This window comes from Oryctolagus cuniculus, chromosome 7, assembly GCF_964237555.1.
Source record: "Oryctolagus cuniculus chromosome 7, mOryCun1.1, whole genome shotgun sequence".
NCBI lineage: Eukaryota > Metazoa > Chordata > Mammalia > Lagomorpha > Leporidae > Oryctolagus > Oryctolagus cuniculus.
In genome coordinates, this window is record NC_091438.1 from 87,111,693 (window position 1) to 87,138,214 (window position 26,522).

At 35.5% G+C, this 26,522-nt stretch overlaps 1 protein-coding gene across 5 annotated transcripts in view; it reads right to left on the bottom strand.

Moving 5' to 3' along the window:
* Positions 1–26,522, bottom strand: part of PRKACB (protein kinase cAMP-activated catalytic subunit beta) — a 223,868-nt gene that overhangs the window by 69,082 nt on the left and 128,264 nt on the right. The window contains exon 1 of one of the 5 annotated variants that reach the window (XM_002715892.5): positions 10,173–10,497. The exons of the other annotated variants lie outside the window; for them this stretch is intronic. Within the exon in view, the coding sequence (XP_002715938.1) occupies positions 10,173–10,359 (187 nt within the window). The 5' untranslated portion in view covers positions 10,360–10,497. Of the gene's footprint in view, positions 1–10,172; positions 10,498–26,522 lie in introns of those variants that run through there. 5 annotated transcript variants of the gene reach the window in all.

A 26,522-nucleotide genomic window follows, 5' to 3' on the forward strand; every position in this document is an offset into this window, starting at 1 on the left:
TTCTGGCTATTGTGCATGGGAGAGCAGTGGAGGATACCCAAGTACTTGGGCCCCTGCACCCATGTAGGAGACCAGTAAGAAGTTCCTGGCTCCATTTGGGGAGTGAACCAGTAGATGGAAGATTCTCTCTCTATATTTTTCTGTAACTCTCAAATAAATAAATAAATTTAAAAAATAAAGAATCACTGAGATCTCTGCAATTATCAGTGGCATCAAATCAAGAGCAAGGATACATTACATTCATTAGGACCAATTTTAAACCATGAAACTACTTAGCAGTGGCAAAATCAAAAGCTGCTGAAGATGAAAATCAGTGACTTACATATGGACCAAAATATTCACCTATTTCTTCATTTAACCATTGGAAAGATTAGTCTCTAATGTGCATTCTGGGAGGTAACAGGTGCTAGTTTAAGTGACTAGGTCCCTGCCACCTACGTGGGAGACCCAGACTGAATTTCTGGCTCCTGGCTTTGGCCTGGCCCAGTGTTGGTTGTTGCAGGCATTTGGAGAATGAACCAGCAGATGAGAGATCTCTGCCTGCATTTGTATCTATCTTTTTGTCTTTAAAATAAATTAAATAAAGAATAATTAATAATAGAAGATGAGACCTATTTGTAACCCAAGTGGGTCAGACTTATTAATTAGCAATAACTAGACCCCAGAGCTAGAAGTTGCAACAGTTTTAGGACTTGGCGTGTAATGCTGAATCCCTCAGAAAAGTTACCATTTTTTCAATTTTAACTTATTACCTCATTCTAGATTTTAAGTGATTTTCAAAATTCTTTTTCTCTCGAACAATTTTCTAGTAGTAACTGAACAATTTTCACAAATGAGGAAATTTTTTGTTCAAGGCAACTTTGCCTATTTGTGGTCTTTTATAGTTTCCTACAAATTTGTGGATTCTTTTTTCTATTTATGTGAACAATGTCAATTGAATTTTGATAGGGACTGCATTGAATCTATTTTTTTCATAATATGGACATTTTAACAAAAATCAACCTTTGTGATCCATGAACATAGGATCTCTTTTTCTATTTACTTGTTCTTTTTCCAATTTTTTCATTAATGTTTTATAGTTTTCAATTTCCAAATATTTCACCTCATTGGTTAAATTTACTCCTAAATATTTTTATGCAATTGTGAATGGGATTATTGACTTTTCTTCACATAATTTGTTCTCACTATATAATAATTTTACTGATTTTTATATTAATTTTGCTTCCAGCAACTTTACTCAATCCATTTTTTATTAGTTTCAACAGTTTTTTCTGGTGGAGTTTTTAGGAATATATATTCATGTCAACTACAAATGGGGAAAATTTTACTTCTTCTTTCTGATTTGGATGCCTTTTACTTTTCCTGCCTAACTTTACTGGCCAGAATTTCAAGTACTATATTGAATAGATAAATGGAAAGTGGGCATTCTTATCTTATTCCTGATGTTACTGGAAAAGCCTTTATCTTTTCTCTACTGAATATAAAGTTAGTTAGAAGCTTGTCATAAATAGCCTTTATTATGTTGAGGTGCATTATTTATATAATTAAAATTTATTAAGATTTTTATCATGAAAAGGCATCGAATTTTGAATGCTTTTTCTTTATCTATTGAGGTAATCATAGAACTTTTAACCTTCATTCTGTTGTATATCATATTTACTGATTTGCCTGCTGAACCAAACTTACATGCCAGGAAAAAAAAACATACTTGATCACGGCATATGATCCCACACTACTGGGTTTGGTTTGCCAGTTTTTTGTTGAGGATTTTTGGATCTATATTCCTGAGGAATTTTGTGCTGTAATTTTCTTTACTTTCAGTGTCCTTGTCTGGCTTTAGTATCAGGGTGCTCCTAGCCTTGTAAATGAGTTTATAAGCACTGTCTCCTCTTCCATTTTTTTTTGGAAGACTTTGAGAAGGAATGGCATTAATTTTTCCTTAAATGTTTAGAATTTACCAGTGGATCCATGAAGTCCTAAGCTCTTCTTTGTTGAAAGCTTTTTTTTATTTCTAACCCAATCTCTTTACTTGTTATTAGTCTGTTCAGATTTTCTATTTCTTTATGATTCAGTTTTGGTAAGTTATATGTTTCTAAGATATTATATATTTCTCCTAGGATATTCAATATATTGATTTTTATGTAGTTTCTTTGACCTTTGCACAGAAATAAAAAAAATTCTATACTAAAACTCACATGGAATCAAAGTAATCTTGAGCAAAAAGCACAAAGCTGGAGGCATTATGGCAGCTGATTTCAAAGCATACTACAAACCTGAAGTAGTCAAAACAGCATGGTACTATAAGAAAAACAGACATACAGACTAATGAAATAGACTAGAGAGCCCAGAAATAAATCCACAAAATCAACAAAAATGCCAATCACACACAATGAGAAAAGGACAGCCTTTTCAATAAATGATGTTGGGAAAACTCAATACTTATATGCAAAAGAAAGAAATAACACACTTATCTCATAGCATATACAAAAATCAATGCAAAATGGATTGAAGATTTATAAATAAGGCCTAAAATTAGAAAACTACTAGAAGAAAGTCTAGGGGAAAAGCATCTTGACATTGGCTTAAGCAATGAGTTTTTGGATATGATATCCAAAGGACAAGCAACAAAAGCAAAAACGGATATTTGAGATTTCATCAAATTAAAAAGCTTCTTCACAGCCAGGGAAATCATCAGCAGAGTATAGAGACAATATAGCGAATGGGAGAAAATATTTGCAAACTATCCATCTAATAAGGATTCAAACAACTCAATAGCAAGAAAACAAGTAACCTGGATGGGTGTTGTGGCACAGTGGGTGGGACTTCTATGATGCAGGCATCACATTGAGCCCTGGCTGCTCCACTTCCTATCCAGCTCCTGCTAATGTGCCTCAGAAAGCAGCAGAAGATGGCCCAAGTGTTTGGGTCATTGACATCCTTATGACAGTTCAACTTCCTGCAGATGCATACCTTGGAAGATGGCAGCTCAAGTGATTGAATTCCTGCCACCTACATGGAAGATCTAGATTGAGTCCCTTGCTCCAGTTCTAAGCCCCAGCTGGGGGCCATTCGGTTTCTTAGAGAGTAAACTAGCAGATGGTAGCTCACTCTCTCCCTGTTTGTCTCTCCCTCTCTGTTTTTCTGTCTCTCAAATAAATAAATAATCATTTAGAGGGGGCCTGCTCCATGGCGCACTAGGTTAATCCTCTGCCTGCAGCACTGGCATCCCATATGGGTGCCGGTTCGAGTCCCGGCTGCCCTTCTTCCAATCCAGCTCTCTGCTGTGGCCTGGGAGAGCGGTAGAAGATGGCCCAGACACTTGGGCCCCTGCACCGGCGTGGGAGACCAGGAGGAGGCACCTGGATCCTAGCTTCAGATTGGCGCAGCTCTGGCTGTTGCGACCATCTGAGGAGTGAACCAACGGAGGGAAGACCTTTCTCTCTGTCTCTCCCTCTCACTGTCTGTAACTCTACCTCTCAAACAAATAATAAATAAAATCTTTAAAAAATAATCATTGAGAAACAATAAATAAAATTCAGGGCCATGCAAGTAACAATTCGGTGTCCTGTCCAAATGAGTTTTTAAAAATTAAAAATATTCATTCCTCCCAGCAACCCTACTTCTGGGTATACATCCAAAGGAAATGAAATCACTATGTTGATACATGTACTCCCATATAAATTGTAGCATTATTCATAATAGCCAATACATGGAATCAAGCTAGTTGTACATGGATGGATGAACAGGTAAAGGAAATGCTTATGCACACACACAAACACATATACATACAAGGGTACTTCAAAAAGCCTGTGGAAATGAAATTAATTTGGTGTGAAAATTTTAAAATTAATGTATAGTTCCTTCATAAAATGCATTTTTCATGAACTTCAAAGACACACACACACACACACACACACATACACACACACATCAGAATACTGTTCAGCTTTAAGAAGGCACAAAATCCTTTTATCTGGGACAACGTGCAAACCTGAAGGTCATTATAGTGAGTGAAATAAGTTACACAGAGAAAGACAAACCTTGCGTGATCTCACTCATGGAATCCAAAAGTGTCAAACTTGTAGAGACAGATAATAGAATTATTATGCTGTAGACCAGAGTGGGTTAGAAGATGTTAGATACAGCATACACACTTATTAGTTAGGATGAATAAATTCTGAAGGTCTATGCAGTTAGCATTGTGATTACAGTTAATAACAACTTACTGATACTGAAACACAGCTAAGGGAGTAAATCTTAAGAGGTTTTTACCACAAAAAAGATAAATATGTAAGGTGATGGATATGTTAATTAGGTTGATTTAATCCTTCTACAATGTATACATGTCAAAATATCATGTTGCAACTTTATTTTATTTTTTTTATTTTTGACAGGCAGAGTGGACAGTGAGAGAGAGAGACAGAGAGAAAGGTCTTCCTTTGCCGTTGGTTCACCCTCCAATGGCCGCCGCTGCAGCCGGCGCACCGCGCTGATCCGATGGCAGGAGCCAGGATCCAGGTGCTTTTCCTGGTCTCCCATGGGGTGCAGGGCCCAAGCACCTGGGCCATCCTCCACTGCACTCCCTGGCCATAGCAGAGAGCTGGCCTGGAAGAGGGGCAACCGGGACAGAATCCGGCGCCCTGACCGGGACTAGAACCCGGTGTGCCGGCGCCGCAAGGTGGAGGATTAGCCTATTGAGCCACGGCGCCGGCCCGCAACTTTAATAAAGCTGGAAGGGAGTAGAAATAACTCTCCAGACTTAAGTTTATAAAGGATTGAGGTAATTATTAAATACACATTTTCTGTCTTCACATTTATGTTCTTACCATGGCAATATCAATTGCAACAGAGAAGTATAATGGGTCACTATATTTCTAAATTTCATTTAATGTCAATATATTGTTTTAATAATAAATTATAAAATATAAAATTTAAGAAAAAGATCACCTTCAGGGTAGGTAATAAGTATGTAATTACTTTCCAGATAGGCAATTGTTATAATTTATGAAAAAATTGTAATAAGGCATTGTTGTACCCCATGAAAAAGTGGAAAAAATTTTTGAAAATCACTAAAAGTAAGGGAGAAAATAAAGTATGCTTGATGCACCAGAAATTTTTATTAGGGAATTTAAATATTGTAATATGGTAGATGTTCTTACCTGAATAGTGAAACAAATTTAACTCCAAAAGGATATACATATACACCCTGGATGCAATTCATTTAACACAAAAGGTCAAACAGTTCTTTAAGTGTGTTCTATGCCTTCAAGGAATTCAAAATCAAATAAAGGAGATAGATAATATAAGGACTAATAATAATGCAATTTAATACTCTAATAGGAACCACAATAAAGTTAAGTATAAGATGATATGAGAACATAAGATGAAGAATTTAATAAGAATGAAGAACAAATAGCATGACATGGTGATTTAGGGTACATAGAAAATATCTGAGAGGAGCCTTAAAGTTAGAGGAAAATCTCACCACTGTTTGAAGCAGGAAAAAGTACTGTCAGATAGAATAAATACCTAGAATAAGCACTGGTACAAAGGGAATCCATTATCCATTCATTCCTGCCATGTTCACCATAGTGTCAAAAGTGTAAGACCTAATTAAGTACCCACCACAATCAGAAAATGTATAATAGCTATACACATTTCCTTGTAGCAGAATAAGCACACTCACTTATCCTGCATTTGTGCTAGTTAAAATTTTCTAGGCACTTTCAATAAAGGTTATATTATATAACTTTCTACTTTTAAAAACTTCACTGGTTCCCTACTGTCTATTAAAATGTACACCAAAATTCTGAATATCTAACAGAAAACTTTCAGAGATCAGGACCACAAACTCCATTTCCAGAGAGTATCTTACTAAATCTTAAAAGTAAATTCTAACTGTTCATGTTTTCACATACAACTTCAAAAAGTTCATGGAAAAATAAATTGAAAGAGAAGTTTATTTTAATGCAAAAAATTTTGAAATCCACACATACTTTTTTCATAATATGCATTTTCCATAACATTTTTGAAGATTCCTAATTTGCAGATTTAAAACTTTTTGCACCAAAATAAATTTATTTTGTAATCCCATTTTCCATGAACTTTTTAAAGTATCTTTGTATTTGTATATGTTATTTTCTTAAAAGGAAACCTTTTTCTCCTTCTCTGAGTCTCAAAATTCTATTAATTCCCCAGTATTCTTGAAAGCCCCATCTTCTAGCAATAATTTTTTCTTAAACCAACCTCCCATGGTAACCTATTTATACATTTTTATGTGACTACTTCACTATACCTTGAATATTATGTTAATAAATTTGTTCTTGGCACTCTTGTATTTGAGGTCAAGAACTACATTATTTTTCCAGAAACTTTTTTACAGATTACATTATAGTAATTACTTAAAAATATTTATCCAAATGAATAGAAATTGATTGCTATCAAGAAGCTTATAGGGGCAGGTGTAAGCTACTTCTTGAGATACCTGCATCTTATATCAAAGTCCCTGGGTTCAAGTCCCAGTTCTGCTTCTAATCCAGCTTCCTGCTAATGCACACCATGGGAGGCACAAGTGATGCTTCAAGTATTTGGGTCCCTGTCACCCACTTTGGAGATCCAGATTGAGTTCCTGGTTCCCAGTTTTGGTCTGGCCCAGCCCTGGTTGCTGTGGGCATTTGGTGAGTGAACCAGTGGTTGACAGATCTCTTTGTCTGCCTAACTCTATCTCTCTTTACCATTAAAATAAAATAAAATAAAAATAAAAATAAATAAAATAAAATCACTCTTTTTTAAAAAAGCAAGGAGAAGTCAATTGTTGCAACAGGTTAGCCTGCCACTTGGGACACCTGCATCCTATGTCAGGGTGCCAGTTTGAGTCCTGGGTACTCTGCTTAAGATCCAGCTTCCTACTAATGCATCCTGAGAGGCAGCACATGATGGTTTACGTACTTGGGTCCCTGTTACCCACATGGGAGACCAAGATGCAGTTCCAGCTTCTTAGCTTTGCCCTGGCCCAGCCCTAGTGTTGCAAGCAGATGGAAGATTTCTCTCTCTTTCTCTCTCTCTCTGCCTCTCAAATAAATAAAAATAAACAAACACAAAAGAAAATATTGAATGATGGCAAATGGGAAAAGTAAACAAAAAGATAAAAGTCTGCTAGCTTAGCGGTTAAAACCATGCAGATTCGCTGGTCTAACAAACAGGAAGTAAACCATCTGAAAGACTCCATACACTTTGGAAAGGTAAGACCAAAAAAGTGTTCTATTAAAATCAGTTTAGCTATCTAATTCTACGTGAGGAAATCCATTTTAAAAATTGATCATTAGTCAATATAGTATTTAAACCTAAGATTCCTGAATATAGATTTGTATCTACCGGAGAAACCATCCATCAATTCAAGGGAAAACAGGACATGTAAAGTGTTTGATAGTACTGACGTATTCACTTTAAAATGTTGCTGTTAAACATTCATTACACAAATAAAGTCAAAGATTTAAACCATGCAAAACTTCAATCAACTTTAGCACTGTATAATTCAACAGACCTCAAACATTTAAAAGCTAACAATAATAAATTTACTAGAAAGAGAACTCAATGAACATCAATATTCTCATTCATTCCGAAGCAGAACAAAAATACAGAATTGTCCCATACTTTTCCTTTGCACTTGATGTACTTATATGTGCATGGAATTAGCTGTTACATATTTAGGTTATCAAACAGGAATTCCTGTTACTTAATTTAATAGTAAAAGAAGAAACACCTGGAAACCACTATGTGGCCTTTGTTCTATATTTCTTCCTACAAATAATGTCACTGGAGAAGAAAGAAACTTGGATTAAAGCCTGTTACTTTTCTTATCTGCCTAACCTAATTTTTAGAAAATTACATGCAGTTTTTATGTTTGGTTGATCTCTTTAAATACCACTTTTGAGGCAAGCATACTCACAGTGTTTATATTCATTTTTCTTGTCAAACAAGTTATGCAAGCAATCTGCTTTACGTAGTTTGAAGAATGTAGTTTGTATGAATACTTCATATAGTCAACAACAAAAAAAAGAAGGAAAATTTCTGTTTTAGCCACAAAAATAAACCTTTGAAGTTTGAAACAGTAAGATTCCTCTACTTGTATTCTATCAGTGTTCTCTCCACTACATTAGCACATTCCATAATAAAAATCTAGAGCTCCATGCTTATTATTTTCATCCTTGCATATAAAGTTGTGTCAGCTACATTTTGGAGACAGGAAAAGAAGAAATGGGCAGAGGAAAATTAAGGAACATTCAGTTACCTTTTTAAGTATTTCATGTACATTGTTTTTTATTCACAGGGTTACACTGTTCCTAATTTTATTTGGTACAATGACTCTAATTGCCTTACTTGTTGATTTCAAAATAAAGAATCTGTCAACATCTTTTCAGTCTGTTTTTCTTGAAAAAAAAATCATGGTTCATAATATTATTTTCCATTGGGAGACTTTTAAAATGCATTTCAGAACACATCAAAGTTCCCATACATTTAAAAAATGGTGAGAGTCTAGCTTAAACATAACATTATTTTTTTATAAAAACATTTTTTATCCAAGAGACAGAGAGAGTGAAAGACAGACAGACAGACGTAGTTTGAAGAATGATTTGCTGAATGATTACGTCTGATTTGCTGGTTCACTCTCTAAATGTCTACATAGCCAGGACTAGGCCAGGTGCCAGGAACTCAATCCAGGTATCCCTTGTGACATTTATTCATTTGTAATAGATTCACTAAACACCACAATACAAGCATGAGTAACAGGTATTGGGGAATATAATTCAGTTTTGTCCTCATTCCTTATTTAACTTTCAATTAAAAGACCTTTGAAATGCATAGAAATGATTTCTGAGAGGGCTTGGGAAACTGCAACTGTACAGAACAGGGCAAGTGGAATAAACAACAAGCTTTCAAAATACTCGCAAAATTTTAGTAATGTATTACTAAAATTTCAGCCTTCAATAATTCATTAACTTGAAAATAAATGTGATTGATTCCTTATCTGTCAATTTGCTATAAAGACTAACTATAAAAAGTCAAAACCTTTTGAGTTAAAAAAAATTACGCCAAGTATGTTCATTTTTATCTTCTCCCTTAAATTTAGCTTGAAGAATGTAAAAACAAATCATGATGTAGTAAAAAATAATTCATATACGTTTCTGTAGAATGGTCAATGTGCTGTTTAAACCAAGGAGCAAATTTTGTAGACTGTTCTTACTTTGGTGTTTTTACAGCTAAGTTTTCTTCCTTAACTGTGTTGGAGTATATGAACAGAAGTGGCAAGCCTTACTGCTATTTGGTGATCCAACACCACAAATGGCAACAGTGCCAAGGGTAATTCTACTGTCCCTGTAATCACAGTGACAAAAATACTTTGGGGAGGGTCCAAGGTGAGATGTGGGATGGAAAAACTGCTCTTGTTTATATGCGAAACTTATCTTTTAAAGTGTACGTCACCAAAAATGATCCTATCTCACCATTTTAACAAAGAAATTATTCCAAATATTTTAATATGTCTAGAAAGAAAGTAATGCATACATAAACAATGTTTCCCTTTCTAGCCATATTTACAAGTAACATAAAATACAATTATGAAAGCTTAGATATCCATGGTTATAAATACAAGGTTTTTACATAGAATAATCATACTTTGCTTTTACTCTAGGAAATCCTACTAAAAACTGAAATGACTTTCACACATACATTTAAAAATAAGACAGGAACCACAATAGAAATTTAACTGCAATTCATGAGACTTCTTGCCTCTTTTAAAGTTTAAATCTTATAAATATAAGCAATTTGAAAAAGTAAACAAGTCATTGTATCTAAACTCTAGGTTTTTAATTTTAAAATACAATAAAAAATCAAAAACAATAACATACACTAGAAAGGATGTGAGGGTTTTATAGAAGATTTTCTAACTGATATTCAACTTAAATAACCATACATAAAACGAAACAATGAACAATGATTCTGCTCAACTTACAATCAAGTTTTAGTGAAATGCTTTCAACTTCATCTTGCAAAATGCCCTTGTGCAAATTATAAAAGACAAACAAAACCAGTTCTTTATGTTTGATTCTAAAACTCCAATTAGTATTTTAGCTGCTAGTTATAATGTATCATTTAGAAGACAAAAAACTTACTTGATCTGTCCCATAAGGCAGTATGTTCAGAGAAATGAAGGCTGTCATTTTCCAGGGCTGTTTTCTGATCATGTGCAGTACCTTTAGAGTGTCTATGAAATAAACGGCTAGCAAATCCTTCCAATTTCTGAAGAGCAGTAGTTGTACCTGTATACTGGTTACACGGTAGTTCTCTATAAGCTGCCATTCATGTACATTTACACTTTTCTTAAATTAACTGAAAATACTTTCAGAAGGAGTCCAACAACTTCTTACACAGAAGCTAAGAGCTATGCATGTGTCAAACTTCCTGTTTGCAGGGTATTCAAACCACTACTGCTGTTCTGTTTCCTGTTAATATAAAACAGCACATTACTGAGCTTTTCTTAGCCAAACCTTTTCATCTCAACTAGAGATGGGGATTTTTAAAAATTGCAATATTTGCTAAAGGCTCTATGTTTGAGTGTTTTAATATTAAGTATAGGTTTTGAGGAGAATAAATATAGAGTAGACTGAAAATTTTTTAAAAAGAAACATTAGTATAACCCTGCAAACAACTGAAGGCTAAACCTTCCAAATGTAACATGTTAAAATGGTAGACTAGTTTTTCCAAGAAATCACTAATATACAGATTTTATGAGTCTTTATAATTGGATAACTTTCGATAAAAATCTGGTATAGAATGGATATGACAAAATTCTTACAAAAATGTATAACACATATGTTATAATTAAGAAAAATCTGAAAAGCATTTTAAAAAGAAATGAATGTTGCTAATGTATTGACTTAACCTTAATTTATATAGAAACTACAGAAACTAAGTATGTTGGTATTGCTTATCGAGCTTAAAATCTACTAACATGTTTCTAACTTCTAGGAGTGAATTTTAGAACACTCTAAAATTTGAAAAGAGGTACAAAGTAGAAAATTTGAAGTTATATAAGGTAATTACAAATTATAATCATATATCAGCCATAGCAAGAAATTTCAACAGAGAGAGAAAAAAGTTCCTTCTAGTTGACTAAGACAAGTTAATTTTAAAATGTTAATTTGAAAGACTACTGCTTATTTGATCCTCTGATTTACTGGTCTCACTCAGAAATATATCCTTTTATAAAAGGTAAATAAAACTTGCCATCTTTAATTTGCAGGAAGAAAAGTAATTTTTGACATTTAATAAAGATTTAGAGTACCTGACTTTTGACATTAATTAAAGGATGAGAAATTTGTGTGCTATTTTTGAAAGCTCCAAATAACAGAAAAAAGGAAAAGAGAAAATAAAGATCTTTAAAAGTTCTAAAACAAAAATCTTATTTTAGATTTCCTGCCAACTAATCAATAAATACAATAGGAATAATAATGTAATCAAATTAGAAGAATTTCTAGACAGACACATACAAGTTTACAAATGAAACACTGAATTTTGCCATATATCATCTCAGTGTATTCTTCAAGAAAATCAATATTAATTTAAACAAATAGGAAACATTATCTATAAGACTACACTTCTTAAATATGAAGCTTTACATATAAATATTGCCTGTATTACAGGACAATTTATCAGCAATTGGCAATGCCTTACACAAAACAGACACTGACATCCACAGTCTTTAAAACACAACCACGGACCAGGATTTACTGTATATGCAAAGAAATGGGTAAAATTCCTGAATTCATTTGACTTGCCTTTATAATGAAAATTATCTTCATTTTCAAGGCTCACTACAAATATTACCTATTCCTAGAGAGTAAACTGCTTTCTCCTCTGTTTCTACTAATCTTACAATTTTATGTTAAAATTTACTGTTTATGAAAAGAAAGTGAGTTACTTGAATTCATAAATGCAATTCCTGTATTACATACTTGGTAAATGTTAATGTTCATTTTAATAATTTAAAGGTATAACTAGGATTATAAAATACATGAATATGTGGTAATTCATTTGTGATAGGAACATATTTGTAAGTAATCCAACAACCACCAAATTGCTTATGTGCAGAGAACAGAATACAAGCAATATCACTGAGCTTCTCCTTTTTATTTATAGTGTTATGAAATTTTACTCATTCTTTGAGATCTATTTTCATTTAGTGCAAATAGGGTTCCTAAAATAACATCTTACTTCCTTGCCTTTCATCACCCTCTTCATTCCTCTCTGACACATTAGCCTCCCCAAAATACTACACTCATGGTATTCTCTTGCCAAATATATAAATTAATCCTAACACTTCAGCCTGACCATATTCATTTTAAACACATGGCTGGTCAGACTTATTTATGTTCAATGCTGCTTGAGCTAAGTATGGAAATTCCTGATTCCTAGTTAGAACACTAGGATTAATTTTTTCAAAACAATGCATAAATTTTAAAACATAATTACTGTAGCAAAAAAAAAAATAAAAACACTTCATTAGCTGAGAATCTTGAAACACTACCTTTGAAGTTTGTACATTTTTTCCAATAAAATTGCTTCCTTTGGTTATAAAGTCCTTACAGAAAGTATAATATTCAGTCCTTAGAGAAATGTTTCCATAAATGGTTATGTGACCAGGAAGCTGTTGCTATGGAAATGCTCAATTTGATTTTTATTGAAAAAGAACTCTACTGGCATCTACTGCCAGAAAGAAACAACTACAGTTTTAACAGAAACTTAATTCCTTCATAGTTTGAATTAACCTTAAGAAGTATATTGCTTATTATTCTTCTTGAGAGTATTTCAGAATTTTAATTTTTAAAGTATTTCATTTTTATTTCAGAGGGAGAGTGAGTGAGTGAGAGCGCTCCCACACACTTGCTCCCTCACCAAAATATGACAACAGCCAGAGCTGGGCCAACCTGCAGCCAAGGCCAACAGCCAGGAATTCAGCTCAAGTCTCCCATGTGGGTAGGAGAATCCAATTACTTGAGCCATCAAAACCATCACCATCGTCTCCCAGGGTCAGCATTGGCAGGGAACTAGATCAGGAGTTTGAGCCAGGCACTGAAGCTATGTACTCAGATGTGAGATGCAAACATTTTAACTGGTGTCTTAATGACTAGGTGAAATGCTTACCCCCAGTTTTCAGAATTTTAATTTGTACTGTATTATCTAGTCATGTACTCACAGTTTACCATAAAAGCACATTTTGTAAATGAAAATTTAAGTTTCTAAAACTACAGCAATACTCAATTTCATGAGGATATAAAATCCTTATTTCTCATTCTGCATTTATAACAATTTGAATGGAAATAATAGCAATTTTTAGAGTTGAAGCTGCTTTGACTGACACAGATGATCGCAAAATGATTGTTTATTTTATACATGTAATAACAGCAAAGACATATTTGCCAAGAACTTTACAACATATAAAATAATCAGCATTTGTGAAGTTATTATAAGGCTTATGAGATCCTTACAAATGAAGTTAAGTAGCACAGGTATTATTCTTATTTTAAGATGTGAAAATAAACTTATTGTCTTGTACAACGTCACCTCCATCTTCTAACTCCAATACTGAATCTTTCAATGAATGATTCTGCAGTATCTCTTCATTTACTTGGGTTTCTGAATTCTATAAATAGTTTCAGCATGTAGCTCTTGCATATATTGTTAGATTTACACAAACTATATTTTAATTGGAGTTATCATAAATGATACTTTAAAAGTGTTTAGTGATATAAATTAGTTTTGAATGTTGAGTTACATAAATCAACTTTGCTAAACACACAAGTTTTAGGAATATTTTTCTTTTCGTAGATGTCTTGAGATTTTATATGTAGAGAATAATGTCATCTTTGAATAGTTTGTCTCCCTCCCTCCCTTTATTCCTTTCTTCTTCCCTAATTTTTTAAAAATTTATTTATTTGAAAGTCAGAGTTATACAGAGAGAGAGAGACAGAGAGAGAGAGAGAGGTCTTCCATCCAATGGGTCACTCCCCAACTGGCAGCAACAGCCGGAGCTGTGCCAATCTAAAGCCAGGAGCCTGGAGCTTCTTCCAGGTCTTCCATGCTGGTGCAGGGGCTCAAGGACTTGGGCCATCTTGTACTGCCTTCCCAGGCCATAGCAGAGAGCTAGATCGGAAGTGGAGCAGCCAGGTCACTAGCCAGTGCCCGTATGGGATGCTGGTGCTTCAGGCAGGGCCTTAACCCGCTGCCATCACAGTGCCAGCCCCTTCTTCCCCAATTTTAAGGCATTTCATTATTCTTGTCATTTTGCATTGGCTAACACTTCCAGTATAATTCTGAACAACAGCGATTACAATGGGCATCTTGGCCTTATTTCAAGTCTTGGGAAGAAAGGATTCAGTTTTTCTTAATTACACATGCTAGCTATAGACATTTCTTCTGTAGATACTCCTTATCAAGATAATGAAGTTTTTTTCTGTTTTAGTTATCTGGAAGTTTTTACCTTAGATATTGATTTTATCTAGTGCTTTTTTATCATCTGCAATATTATCACGTGGTTTCACTTCTTTGGTCTGTAATTATGGTGAATTAAATTGTCTAATTTTTAAATATTGCAATGGTTTTGAATTTTCAAAAGAAGTATCTTTTAGTTCTAGAATACTGTCTTTTTTATATGTTGCTGGATTCAACTTACTAATGTTTTGAGGATTTTTGTGTGTGTTCACAAAAAATTTTTTTTGTAGTTTTCTTTTCATTCTGTTTGAAATGTACAGAGAGAATTTTCCCATCTGCTGGCTCACTTCCCAAATGCCTGCAACAACTAGGGCTGGGTCAGATTGAAGCCAGGAATAAAGAACCCAGTCTAGGTCTTCCACATGGATTGCAGGGACCCAATAAGTTGAGCCATCAATTGCAGCCTTAGAGCATATTTAACAGCAAGAACTGTGAGCAGAGCCAGGATTCAAACTGAGGCACTCGGCCGGCACCACGGCTCAATAGGCTAATCCTCAGACTTGTGGCACCGGCACATCTGGTTCTATTCCCGGTCGGGGTGCCAGATTCTGTCCCGGTTGCCACTCTTCCAGGCCAGCCCTCTGCTATGGCCCAGTAGTGCAGTGGAGGATGGCCCAAGTCCTTGGGCACTGCACCCGCATGGGAGACCAGGAGAAGCACCTGGCTCCTGGCTTCGGATCAGCGCGGTGCGGTAGCCGCAGCGCACCGGCCAAGAGGAAAGTTACTAATAATGTGGAAATTATTGATTCAATTTTTAATTTTCTTGACCTATTCAAATACATTTCTCCTCATGTGAGTTTGGATACTTTGTCTTTAAAGGAATTATTGGTCCATTTCATTTATCAAATTTGTGGGAAAAGAGTTTTTCACAATATTCACTTATTATTCTTTTAATGCCCTAGGACTTGTAGTGAAGATTCATCTTTCATTTCTTATATTGATAATTTATGTCTTCTATCTTTTCCCATAGCCTTGATAGAATTTTATCATTTTATTGATATTTTCAAATAATAAGCTTTTTTTAAAATTTTCTTACTGCTTTCAGTTTCATTGGTTTTGGCTCAAACTTTTGTAATTTCTTTCCTTTCACTTATACTGAGCTTAAATTGCTCTTATCTATCTAGTTTCCCAAGGTAGAACTTTATGCTACTGATTTTCATTCTTTCTTCTTTTCTAATACATGTATTTAAGACTATCCATTTCCCTTTTTTTTTTTTTTAAATTTACTTGACAGATAGACAATGAGAGAGAGAGAGAGAGAGAAAGGTCTTCTTTCTGTTGGTTCACCCCCCAAATGGCCGCTACGGCCAGAGCTATGCCGATCCGAAGTCAGGAGCCAGGTGCTTCCTCCTGGTCTCCTATGAGGGTGTAGGGGCCCAAGCACTTGGGCCATCCTCCATTGCCCTCCCGGGCCATAGCAGAGAGCTGAACTGGAAGAGGAGCAACCAGGCCTAGAACCTGGCGCCCATATGGGATGCCGTCACCGCAGGTGGAGGATTAACCAAGTGAGCCACAGCACCGGCCCCCTATCCATTTCCCTTTAAGCACTGCTTTTGCAAAGTCCCCAAAATTCTGATAAATGGCATTTTGTCATTTTGCTTAAAATATTCTAAAATTTCTTGAGACCTCTTATTTGACCTATGTGTTACTCAAAAGGATGCTCTTTGATTTTCAAATATATAGGGATTGCCCAACTTTTTAATATTTTGTCTAGTTTAATTCCTTCTTGGTCTTAGAACATACTTTACATGATTTCTATTTTTAAAAAATTTGTTAAGTATATTGTATGGCCCAGAATGTGCTCTATCTTGGTGAATGGTCCATTTAAACTGGAGAAAAGTATATTCTGCAATGGTTTAATGGAATATTCTGTAAATGTCAATTAGCTTAGGTTGACTGATAGCACTGTTTGGGTCAACGACACACTTACTGATTCTCTGCCTGCTTGATTGACCATTATTTAAAAAGTAGTATAGAAGTATCCAACTGTAATAGTGGATTTGCCTAGTCCTTTCAGCTTTGGTTTCATGCATTTTGACTCTCAATTGTTATGGGCACACGTTTAGGATTATGTCTTGAAGTGACTGCTAAATAATTAATGCTTTTTTCTGAAATTAATACAGGTATTGCAGCTTCCTTTTGGGTAGTGATACCATGAAATATTTTTCTCTACCCCTTTACTTTTTAAATATATATTATATTTAATAAACTGATTATTTATATTTATATGTGTTTCTTAAAGACAAACTATAGTCTGGTTTTGTTTTTTATCATTTTGACAACAAATAGCTGGGTCTTTTTTTCATTTGTTAATTATTTGTTATAATTTTATTTGAAAAACAGAGAAAGAGATCTTCCATTTACCGGTTCTTTCCACAAATGCATGTAACATCCAAAGCTTGAAGAAGGCTGAAGCTAGGAGCTCAGAACTCCCAATGTGGGTGGCAGGGACATAAACATTTGAGCCAATACCTGTTGCCTTCCAGGGTGCCTACTAGCAGCAGGATGAATAGGAAGCAGAGTAGACTGAGATTCAAACCAGGAACTTGAACTTGAATTCTTTTGATATGGGATGGGGTTTTCCCAACCTGGATCTTTTTTCTTTTTTTTTTTTTAAGATTGATTTATTTTTTGAAAGTCAATGCTACAAAGAGAGAGGGAGAGGCATTGAGATCTTCCATCCACTGGTTCACACTCCAAATGGCCTCAAAAGCCAGGACTGAGCCAGGCCAAAGCCAGGAGCCAGGCGCTTCATCTGGGTCTCTCACATGAAGACAGGCGCCCAAACAGTTGGGCCATCTTTCACTGATTTTTTCCAGGCAATTACCAGGGAGCTGGATAAGAAGTTGAGGAGGAGGAGTTGGGACACAAACCTGTGTCCATTTGGGATGCTGGCATTGCAGGTGGCCACTTTACTCACTGTGCCAAAGTGTAGCCCCTAAGCAGGGTCTTAACTACCATGTCAAATGTCCATCCCTGCTTATTTGTATTTATGAGTTCTGTTTTTTACCCACTCTGATAATGTCTTTTCATTGTTGCATTTACATCATCCTTTAAAGTGATTATTGACATGATAGATGAATGTCCACGTTTGTACCTGCTTCTACTCATTGCCTCTATTCTTTGTCCCCCTATTCTGCCTCATCTCAATTAGTGTGAAGATTTAATTTAATCAATTAATGTAATTTAATCCAGTTAACTTTCTCTCTTAACATACTGACTATACCTCTTTTTAGAAAAGAATTTCAGGGGCCAGCACTGTGGCTTAGTAGGCTAAGCCTCCTCCTGTGGTACCAGCATCCAAGATGGGCACCAGTTCACGTCCCAGCCACTCCTCTTCCAATCCAGCTCTCTACTTATGGCCTGGGAAAGCAGTGGAAGATGGCTTTAGTGCTTGGGCACCTGCACCCACATGGGAGACCCAGAAGAAGCTTGTGGCTTCTGGCTTAGGATTGGCTTAACTCTGGCCTTTGTGGCCATTTGGGGAATGAAACTTTGTCTCTCCTTTTTTCTGTAACTTTACCTCTCAAATACATAAACTCTTAAAAAAAGACTTTCAGTGGTTGTCCTAGAGTTTGCAATTTATATTTTTAACTAATTGAAGCCTAAGTTCAAATATTACTATACTGACTCTTTGTAGTTCAGGTACATTTTAAAAGACTGTTCCCAAATCTTTCCCCACCCCTGATGTTATTCATTTAACTTTATCCATATTCTATCTTCACCCCATACATTGCTACAATTCATATTTCACATAGCTAAAGAATAGAAAAAAATAAAAGAATTTATTTTATCTTCTTTTTTTCCTTTTCTGGTTATTTTTGGTTCTTTATGTAAGTAAGTTTTAATCTTTATAATTTTCCTTTTCTCTAGAGAACTTCTTTTGTCATTTCTCAGAGAACAGATCTTCGAGCAATGAATAACCTTAATTTTTGTTTGAATAAAAAAGTCCTTATCTGTCCTTCATTTTCAAAGGATAATTTCACTGGATATAGAATTCTAAGTCACTGGTTTTATAATTTCAAATTATTTTACAATACTCTCTTCTTTCTTGGACAGTGATGAGAAGTTTTTTATAATTTGTTTTCTGTACATGCATAGGTACAGTTTTTTTTTCTTTCCTTCCTCTGATTTCTTTCAAGATGTTCCCTTCATGTTTGATTTTCTACAGTTTGTATATGATGTGCATGGTTTACTTATATGTGTATTTATTTTGCTTGATATTTTCTGAGGTTCTCAATCTATCTTTTGAAGTCTGTCATTAATTTTGTTACATTCATACCATTGGTTGAACTCTTTAACACACAATTATTCTTAGATGTTTAAATTTAACTGAAAAGTGATCCTTGTTAAATATAAGAGTGGGAATAAGACAAGGAAAAGAGGTACAGTTTGGCACATGCTCACTCAGACTTACCCCTAATGGTAGACCTAGAAACATGCCAGGGCATTCCAATTCAATCACATCAAGGTGGCATGTGCCAATGTCATCTCACTAGTCAAAGTGATCGGTTTCACTTCATAATTGATCATAATGATAGGATTAACAGTCAAAGAGATCACATAAACAAAACTAGTATCTGCTAATACTAAACTGATAGAATTAAAAAAGGAGAGAACAATCCAACATGGGAAGCAGGATATATAGCAGACTCATAGAATGGCAGATATCCTAAACAGCACTCTGGTCTCAGAATCAGCCCTTAAGGCATTCGGATCTGGCTAAAAGCCCATGAGAGTATTTCAGGCATGGAAAGCCAAGACACTGTGGAAAAAAAAAAAAAAAAAAAAAAAAAAAAAAAAAAGACCTGAATGAAGGATCTCTGTGAGTGAAGCCCCAATGGAAAGAACAGGCCATCAAAGAAGGAGGTACCTTTCTCTGAAGGGAGGAGAGAATTTCCACTTTGACTATGGCCTTGTCTAAATAAGATTGAAGTTGGCGAACTCAAGAGGCTTCCATAGCCTTGGCAGCTCATGACAAGAGCCTAGGGTTAGTACTGACGCCATAAACAAGAGTGTCAATTGTTAAATCAACAACAGAAGTCACTGTGCACTTACTTCCCATGTAGGATCTCTGTCCTTAATGTGTCGCACTACGTGAATTAATGGTACAACTAGTACTCAAATAGTACTTTATACTTTGAGTTTCTGTGTGGGTGCAAACTATTGAAATCTTTATTTAGTATATACTAAATTGATCTGTATATAAAGATAATTTAAAATGAATCTTGATGTGAATGGGATGGAGAGGGAGTGGGAGATAGGTTGGTTGCGGGTGGGAGGGAGGTGATGGGGGAAAAAAGTGCTATAATCCAAAAGTTGTACTTTGGAAGTTTATATTTATTAAATAAAATTAAAAAAATTTTTGTTACATTCTCAGCCCTTATTACTTCAAATATTTCTTTTGCTTTTCCTTCTCCTCATGATATTCCAATTATACATCTATTACACTTTTCAAAATTATACCACAGTTCTAGATGTCTTGGTTTTTCTTTTTCTTTCATTCTTGTCTTCATATTTTAGTGAAGGATGTTCCTACTGACCTATATTCTACTTCATTGATCCTTTGTTCAGTTGTGTACATTTTCTATATATCAACCCACAAAAGGCATTCTTCCTTGCTGATAGTGTGTGTTTAGCATATCATTTTTTTAAAAAAAACATTCGTTTTATTTATTTGAAAGGCAAAATTAGGGAGAGAGAGACAGAGAGGTCTTTCATCTGCTGCTTCACTACCCAAATGGTCATAATAGCCAGGGCTGGGCCAGGCTGAAGCCAGGAGCCAGGAGCTTCTTCCAGGTCTCCCACTTGGGTGCAGGGGCCCAAGCACTTGGCCCTTCCTCTCTTCTTTCCCAAACACATTAGCAGGGAACTGGATTGGAAGTAGGACAGCTGGGACTTGGATTAGCACCCATATTAGATGCTGGCACTGCAGGCTGAAGCTTATCCTGCTGTGTCACAATGCCAGTCTCTAGAATATCCTTTAGATTTTTCTTAAGAATTTCTTTCTGCTTAACATTACTCACACATACATGCTTTCTCCATTTTCTACTGGAGTCCTTAACATGTTAATCATGATTATCTTATATTCTTTATAACTCCAACATCTATGATATCTGAGTCTGGTTCTGACACTTGCCTTGTCTCTTCATACTGCTTATTCTTGCCTTTAGGAATGTCTTCTAGTTTTTAAAGTTAATCATTTTTGCATTGGATAATTGAAACAGAGGCAAATAAGAATTTATTTCTTGTTTTCTACAGGTGTCAAAAGTTTCATGTTCCTCTGGTTTTCGTATTTTTGCTTCCCTTATTGACTTTGACTTTCCCTCATACTCTTCCTTGGATAGAGTCTGTCCTTGCAGTTCTTCCAGCTGTAATGTGTTGTTATTATACTCTAGTCCTACCTGTATGGTGGTAATTTGTAAGGAATGAAAAACATTCTATACTTTTGAGATTAAATAGCATTTTATTTTATTTTTTTTTAAACTTTTATTTAATGAATATAAATTTCCAAACTACGACTTAAGGATTACAATGGCTTCCCCCCCATACCGTCCCTCCCACCCACAACCCTCCCCTTTCCCACTCCCTCTCCCCTTCCATTCACATCAAGATTCATTTTCAATTATCTTAATATACAGAAGATCAGCTTAGTATACATTAAGTAAGGATTTCAACAGTTTGCTCCCACATAGAAACATAAAGTGAAAAATAATAGATGATTTTTTTTTAAAATGATGATGAAATCAGAGCAGACCTATTGTCATGTTTAATCCCAGTGAGAGTCAAGTTGGGAATTGATAATTTCTTTTTTTTTTTTTTTTTTTTTTTACAGAGGATCAGTTTAGTATGCATTAAGTAAAGATTTCAACAGTTTGCACCCCCATAGAAACACAAAGTGAAATATACTGTTTGAGTACTCGTTATAGCATTAAATCTCAATGCACTGCACATTAAGGACAGAGATCCTACATGGGAAGTAAGTGCACAGTGACTCCTGTTGTTGACTTTACCAATTGACACTCCTGTCTATGGCATCAGTAATCTCCCTATGCTCCAGTCATGAGTTTCCAAGGCTATGGAAGCCCTCTGAGTTCTCCGACTCTTATCTTGTTTAGACAAGGTCATAGTCAAAGTGGAGGTTCTCTCCTCCCTTCAGAGAAAGGTACCTCCTTCTTTGAAGACCTGTTCTTTCCACTGGGATCTCACTCACAGAGATCTTTTGCCAGAGTGTCTTGGCTTTCCGTGCCTGAAATACTCTCATGGGCTTATCAGCCAGATCCGAATGCCTTTAGGGCTGATTCTGAGGCCAGAGTGCTATTTAGGACATCTGCCATTCTATGAGTCTGCTGGGTATCTCACTTCCCATGTTGGATCACTCTCCCCTTTATTTATTCTATCGGTTAGTGTTAGCAGGTACTAGACTTGTTTATGTGCTCCCTTTGACTCTTAGTCCTTTCATTATGATCAATTGTGAACTGAAATTGATCACTTGGAATAGTGAGATGGCATTGGTACATGCCACCTTGATGGGATTGAATTGGAATCCCCTGGTATGTTTCTAACTCTACCATTTGGGGCAAGTCAGCTTGAGCATGTCCCAAATTGCACATCTCTTCCCTCTCTTATTCCCACTTTTATGTTTAACAGGGATCACATTTCAGTTAAATTTCAACACTTAAGAATAACTATGTATTAACTACAGAATTAAACCAGTCATACTAAGCAGAACAGACAAAAAAACTACCAAGACACTTTTCAAAAGAGGAAACCCAAATGGCCAACAGACACATGAAAAAATGTTCAAGGTCACTAGCAATCAGGGAAATGCAAATCAAAACCACAATGAGGTTTCACCTCACCCCGGTTAGAATGGCTCACATGCAGAAATCTACCAACAACAGATGCTGGCGAGGATGTGGGGAAAAAGGGACACTAACCCACTGTTGGTGGGAATGCAAACTGGTCAAGCCACTATGGAAGTCAGTTTGGAGATTCCTCAGAAACCTGAAGATAACCCTACCGTTCGACCCAGCCATCCCACTCCTTGGAATTTACCCAAAGGAAATTAAATTGGCAAACAAAAAAGCAGTCTGCACCCTAATGTTTATTGCAGCTCAATTCACAATAGCTAAGACCTGGAACCAACCTAAATGCCCATCAATGGTAGACTGGATAAAGAAATTATGGGATATGTACTCTTTAGAATACTATACCGCAGTAAGAAACAACGAAATCCAGTCATTTGCAACAAAATGGAGGAATCTGGAACACATCATGCTGAGTGAAATAAGCCTGTCCCAAAGGGACAAATACCATATGTTCTCCCTGATCGGTGACAACTGACTGAACACCAAAAAAAGGAAACCTCCTGAAGTGAAATGGACAGTATGGGAAACGGTGACTTGATCAGCATGGCCCTGACTGTTGGTGGGCAACTTGGTACATTGTCCCTGTTGGTAGTTTTTTTGTCTGTTCTGCTTAGTATGACTGGTTTAATTCTGAGATTAAATAGCATTTTATTTTTACTTTACCTCTTTCCCTGGTCTGTAATCTTCAGCGATATTTCTCCAGTGATATAGCTTATATTATCTTTTATTTATTTATTTTTACATTTTACATTACTTTTATTTTCAAATTTTTATTTTTAACTTTTTATTTATATAAAGGGAATAAACTTAATGTATTTCCTATATACAGTTTTAAGAGCATAATGATACTTCCCACTGTACCCTATCTTCCTTCCTCACCTCCTCCTCCCTCTTTTTCTTATACTTCTTTTAAGTTTTACAATGCCATACTTTCAATTTACTTTATAATTATAAGCTTAATCACCATTAAATAAATAATTCAACAAGTAGTAAGCAGAAAAACAAATGTTCTTCAAGAGTATAGACAAGAGCTATAAGCAACAATCAAATCTCAAAATGTAAATTTCATTCATATACATCACATTTTTCTACTATGTATAGTAGTTTCTGCAAACCAGGGAAAACATGTGATATTCATCTTTTTGAGACTAGCTCATTTCACTAAACATAATGGTCTGAATTTGCATTTATTTTTTTCAACGACAGAATTTCTTTTTTTTTTTGGTCTCGGTAGTACTCACAATGCATATATACCACAATTTCTTTATCCAGTATCAGTTGATTGATATCTGGGTTGATTTCAGATCTTAGCTATTGTGAGTTGAGTTGCTATAAACATGGGGGTACAGATAATTCTTTCATATGCTGATTTAATTTCCTTTGGATAAATTCCCAGGAGTGGAATGGCTGGATCATAGGGTAGATCTATTTTCATATTTCTGAGGAATCTCCAGACTGTCTTCCACAGTGGTTTGAACAGTTTACATTCCCACCAATAGTGTGCTAGGAAACCTTTCCCCTCACATCCTAGCCAGCATTTGTATATTTTTAAATTTTTGGATGACAGCCATTCTACTTGGGGTGAGGTGAAACCTTATTGTGGTTTTTATTTACATTTCCCTAATGGCTAGTGATCCTGGACATCTTTTCATTTGTCTGTTTGCGATTTGTATTTCATCTTTTAAAAAATGTCTGCCCATATCCTTAGCCTATTTCTTAACTGGACTGCTTGTTTTGTTACTGTTGAGTTTCCTGAACTCCTTATATATCCTGAATATTAATCCTTTATTAGATGTATAATTTACAAGCCATTTTCTCCCATTCTGACAGCTGCCTCTTTACTTTATTCAGTGTTTCCTTTGCTGTGCAGAAGTTTCTTAGCTTGAAGTAATCCCACTTGCCTATTCTTGCCTCTATATGCTGTGCTTCTGGGGTCTTATCCAAGAAGTCTTCACCTAATTCCAATATCTTGCAGTGTTTCCCCTATATTTTCCTCTAGGAATTTAGTGGTTTCACGTTTTAGATTTATATGCTTGATAAATTATGAGTTGATTTTTTTTTTTATATAAAGTGCAAGGTTGAGGTCTTGTTTCATACTTCTGCATACAGAGTTCCAATTTTCCCAACACCATGTGTTGAAGAGGCTGCCCTTTCTCCAGGGAGTAACTTTAGCTTGTTTGTCATGCATTAGTTGGTTGTACATAGTTGGATTAATTTCTAGGGTCTCTAGTCTGTTCTACTGGTCCAACATGTCTATTCTTAAACCAATACAACCTGTTCTGATTATAATTGCACTGCAATATGTCTTAAAATGTGGTATTGTGATGTCTCCAACTTTCATTTTTATTGTTCAGGATTGCTTTAGCTATCCAGGGTCTCTTGCAGTTAAATTTCAACACTTAAGAATAACTGTGTATTAATTACAGAATTAAACCAGTCATATTAAGTAGAACAGACAAAAAAACTACTAAGAGGGATAATGTATTAAGTTGTTCATTAACAGTCAGGGCTATGCTGATCAAGTCACCATTTCCCATAGTGTCCATTTCACTTCAACAGGTTTCCTTTTTGGTGTTCAGTCAGTTGTCACTGATCAGGGAGAACATATGGTATTTGTCCCTTTGGGACAGGCTTATTTCACTCAGCATGATGTGTTCCAGATTCCTCCATTTTGTTGCAAATGACTGGATTTCGTTGTTTCTTACTGCGGTATAGTATTCTAAAGAGTACATATCACATAATTTATTAATTATTTAATGAATATAAATTTCCAAAGTACAGAATATTGATTACAATGACTTCCCCCCCATAACGTCCCTCCAACCCGCAACCCTCCACTTATCCACTCCCTCTCCCCTTCCATTCATGTCAAGATTCATTTTCGATTCTCTTTATATACAGAAGATCAGTTTAGCATACATTAAGTAAAGATTTCAACAGTTTGCTCCCACACAGAAACATAAAGTGAAAAATACTGTTTGAGTACTAGTTATAGCATTAAATCTCAATGTACAGCACACTAAGGACAAAGATCCTACATGAGGAATAAGTGCACAGTGACTCCTGTTGTTGACTTAACAAATTGACACTCTTGTTTATGGCCTCAGTAATCACCCTAGGCTCTTGTCACGAGCTGCCAAGGCTATGGAAGCCCCTTGGGTTCACTGACTCTGATAATTTTTAGAGAAGGCCATGGTCAAAGTGGAAGTTCTCCCCTCCCTTCAGAGAAAGGTACCTCCTTCTTTGATGTCGTGGAGATCTTTCATTTAGGTTTTTTTTTTTCCCCCAGAGTGTCTTGGCTTTCCATGCCTGAAATACTCTCATGGGCTTTTAGCCAGATCCAAATGCCTTAAGGGCTGATTCTGAGGCCAGAGTGCTGTTTAGGACATCTGCCATTCTATGGGTCTGCTGTGTATCTCACTTCCCATGTTGGACCGTTCTCTCCCTTTTTTATTCTATCAGCTAGTATTTGCAGACACTATTCTTGTATAAGTGATCCCTTTGGTTCTTAGTCCTATTATTGTGATCAACTGTGAACAGAAATTGATCACTGGGACTAGTGAGATGGCATTGGTACATGCCACCTTGATGGGATTGAATTGGAATCCCCTGGTATGTTTCTAACTCTACCGTGTGAGGTAAGTCAGCTTGAGCATGTCCCAAATTGCACATCTCTTCCCTCTCTTATTCCCACTCTTATATTTAACAGGGATCACTTTTCAGTTAAGTTTCAGCACTTAAGAATTGTGTATTGATTACAGTATTCAACCAAAAGTATTAAGTAGAACAAACAAAAAAAATACTAAGAGGGATAACATATTAAGTTGCTCATCAACAGTCAGGGTGAAGACTGATCAAGTCACCGTTTCTCATAGTGTTCATTTCACTTTAACAGGTTTCCTTTTTGGTGCTCAGTTAGTTGTCACCTATCAAGGAGAACAAGTGGTATTTGTCCCTTTGGGATTGGCTTATCTCACTCAACATAATGTTTTCCAAATTCCTAACAGGGATCACTTTTCAGTTAAAATTTAAACACCTAAGAATAATTGTGTGTTAAGTACAGAGTCCAACCAATGGTACTAGAACAAAAAAAATACTAAA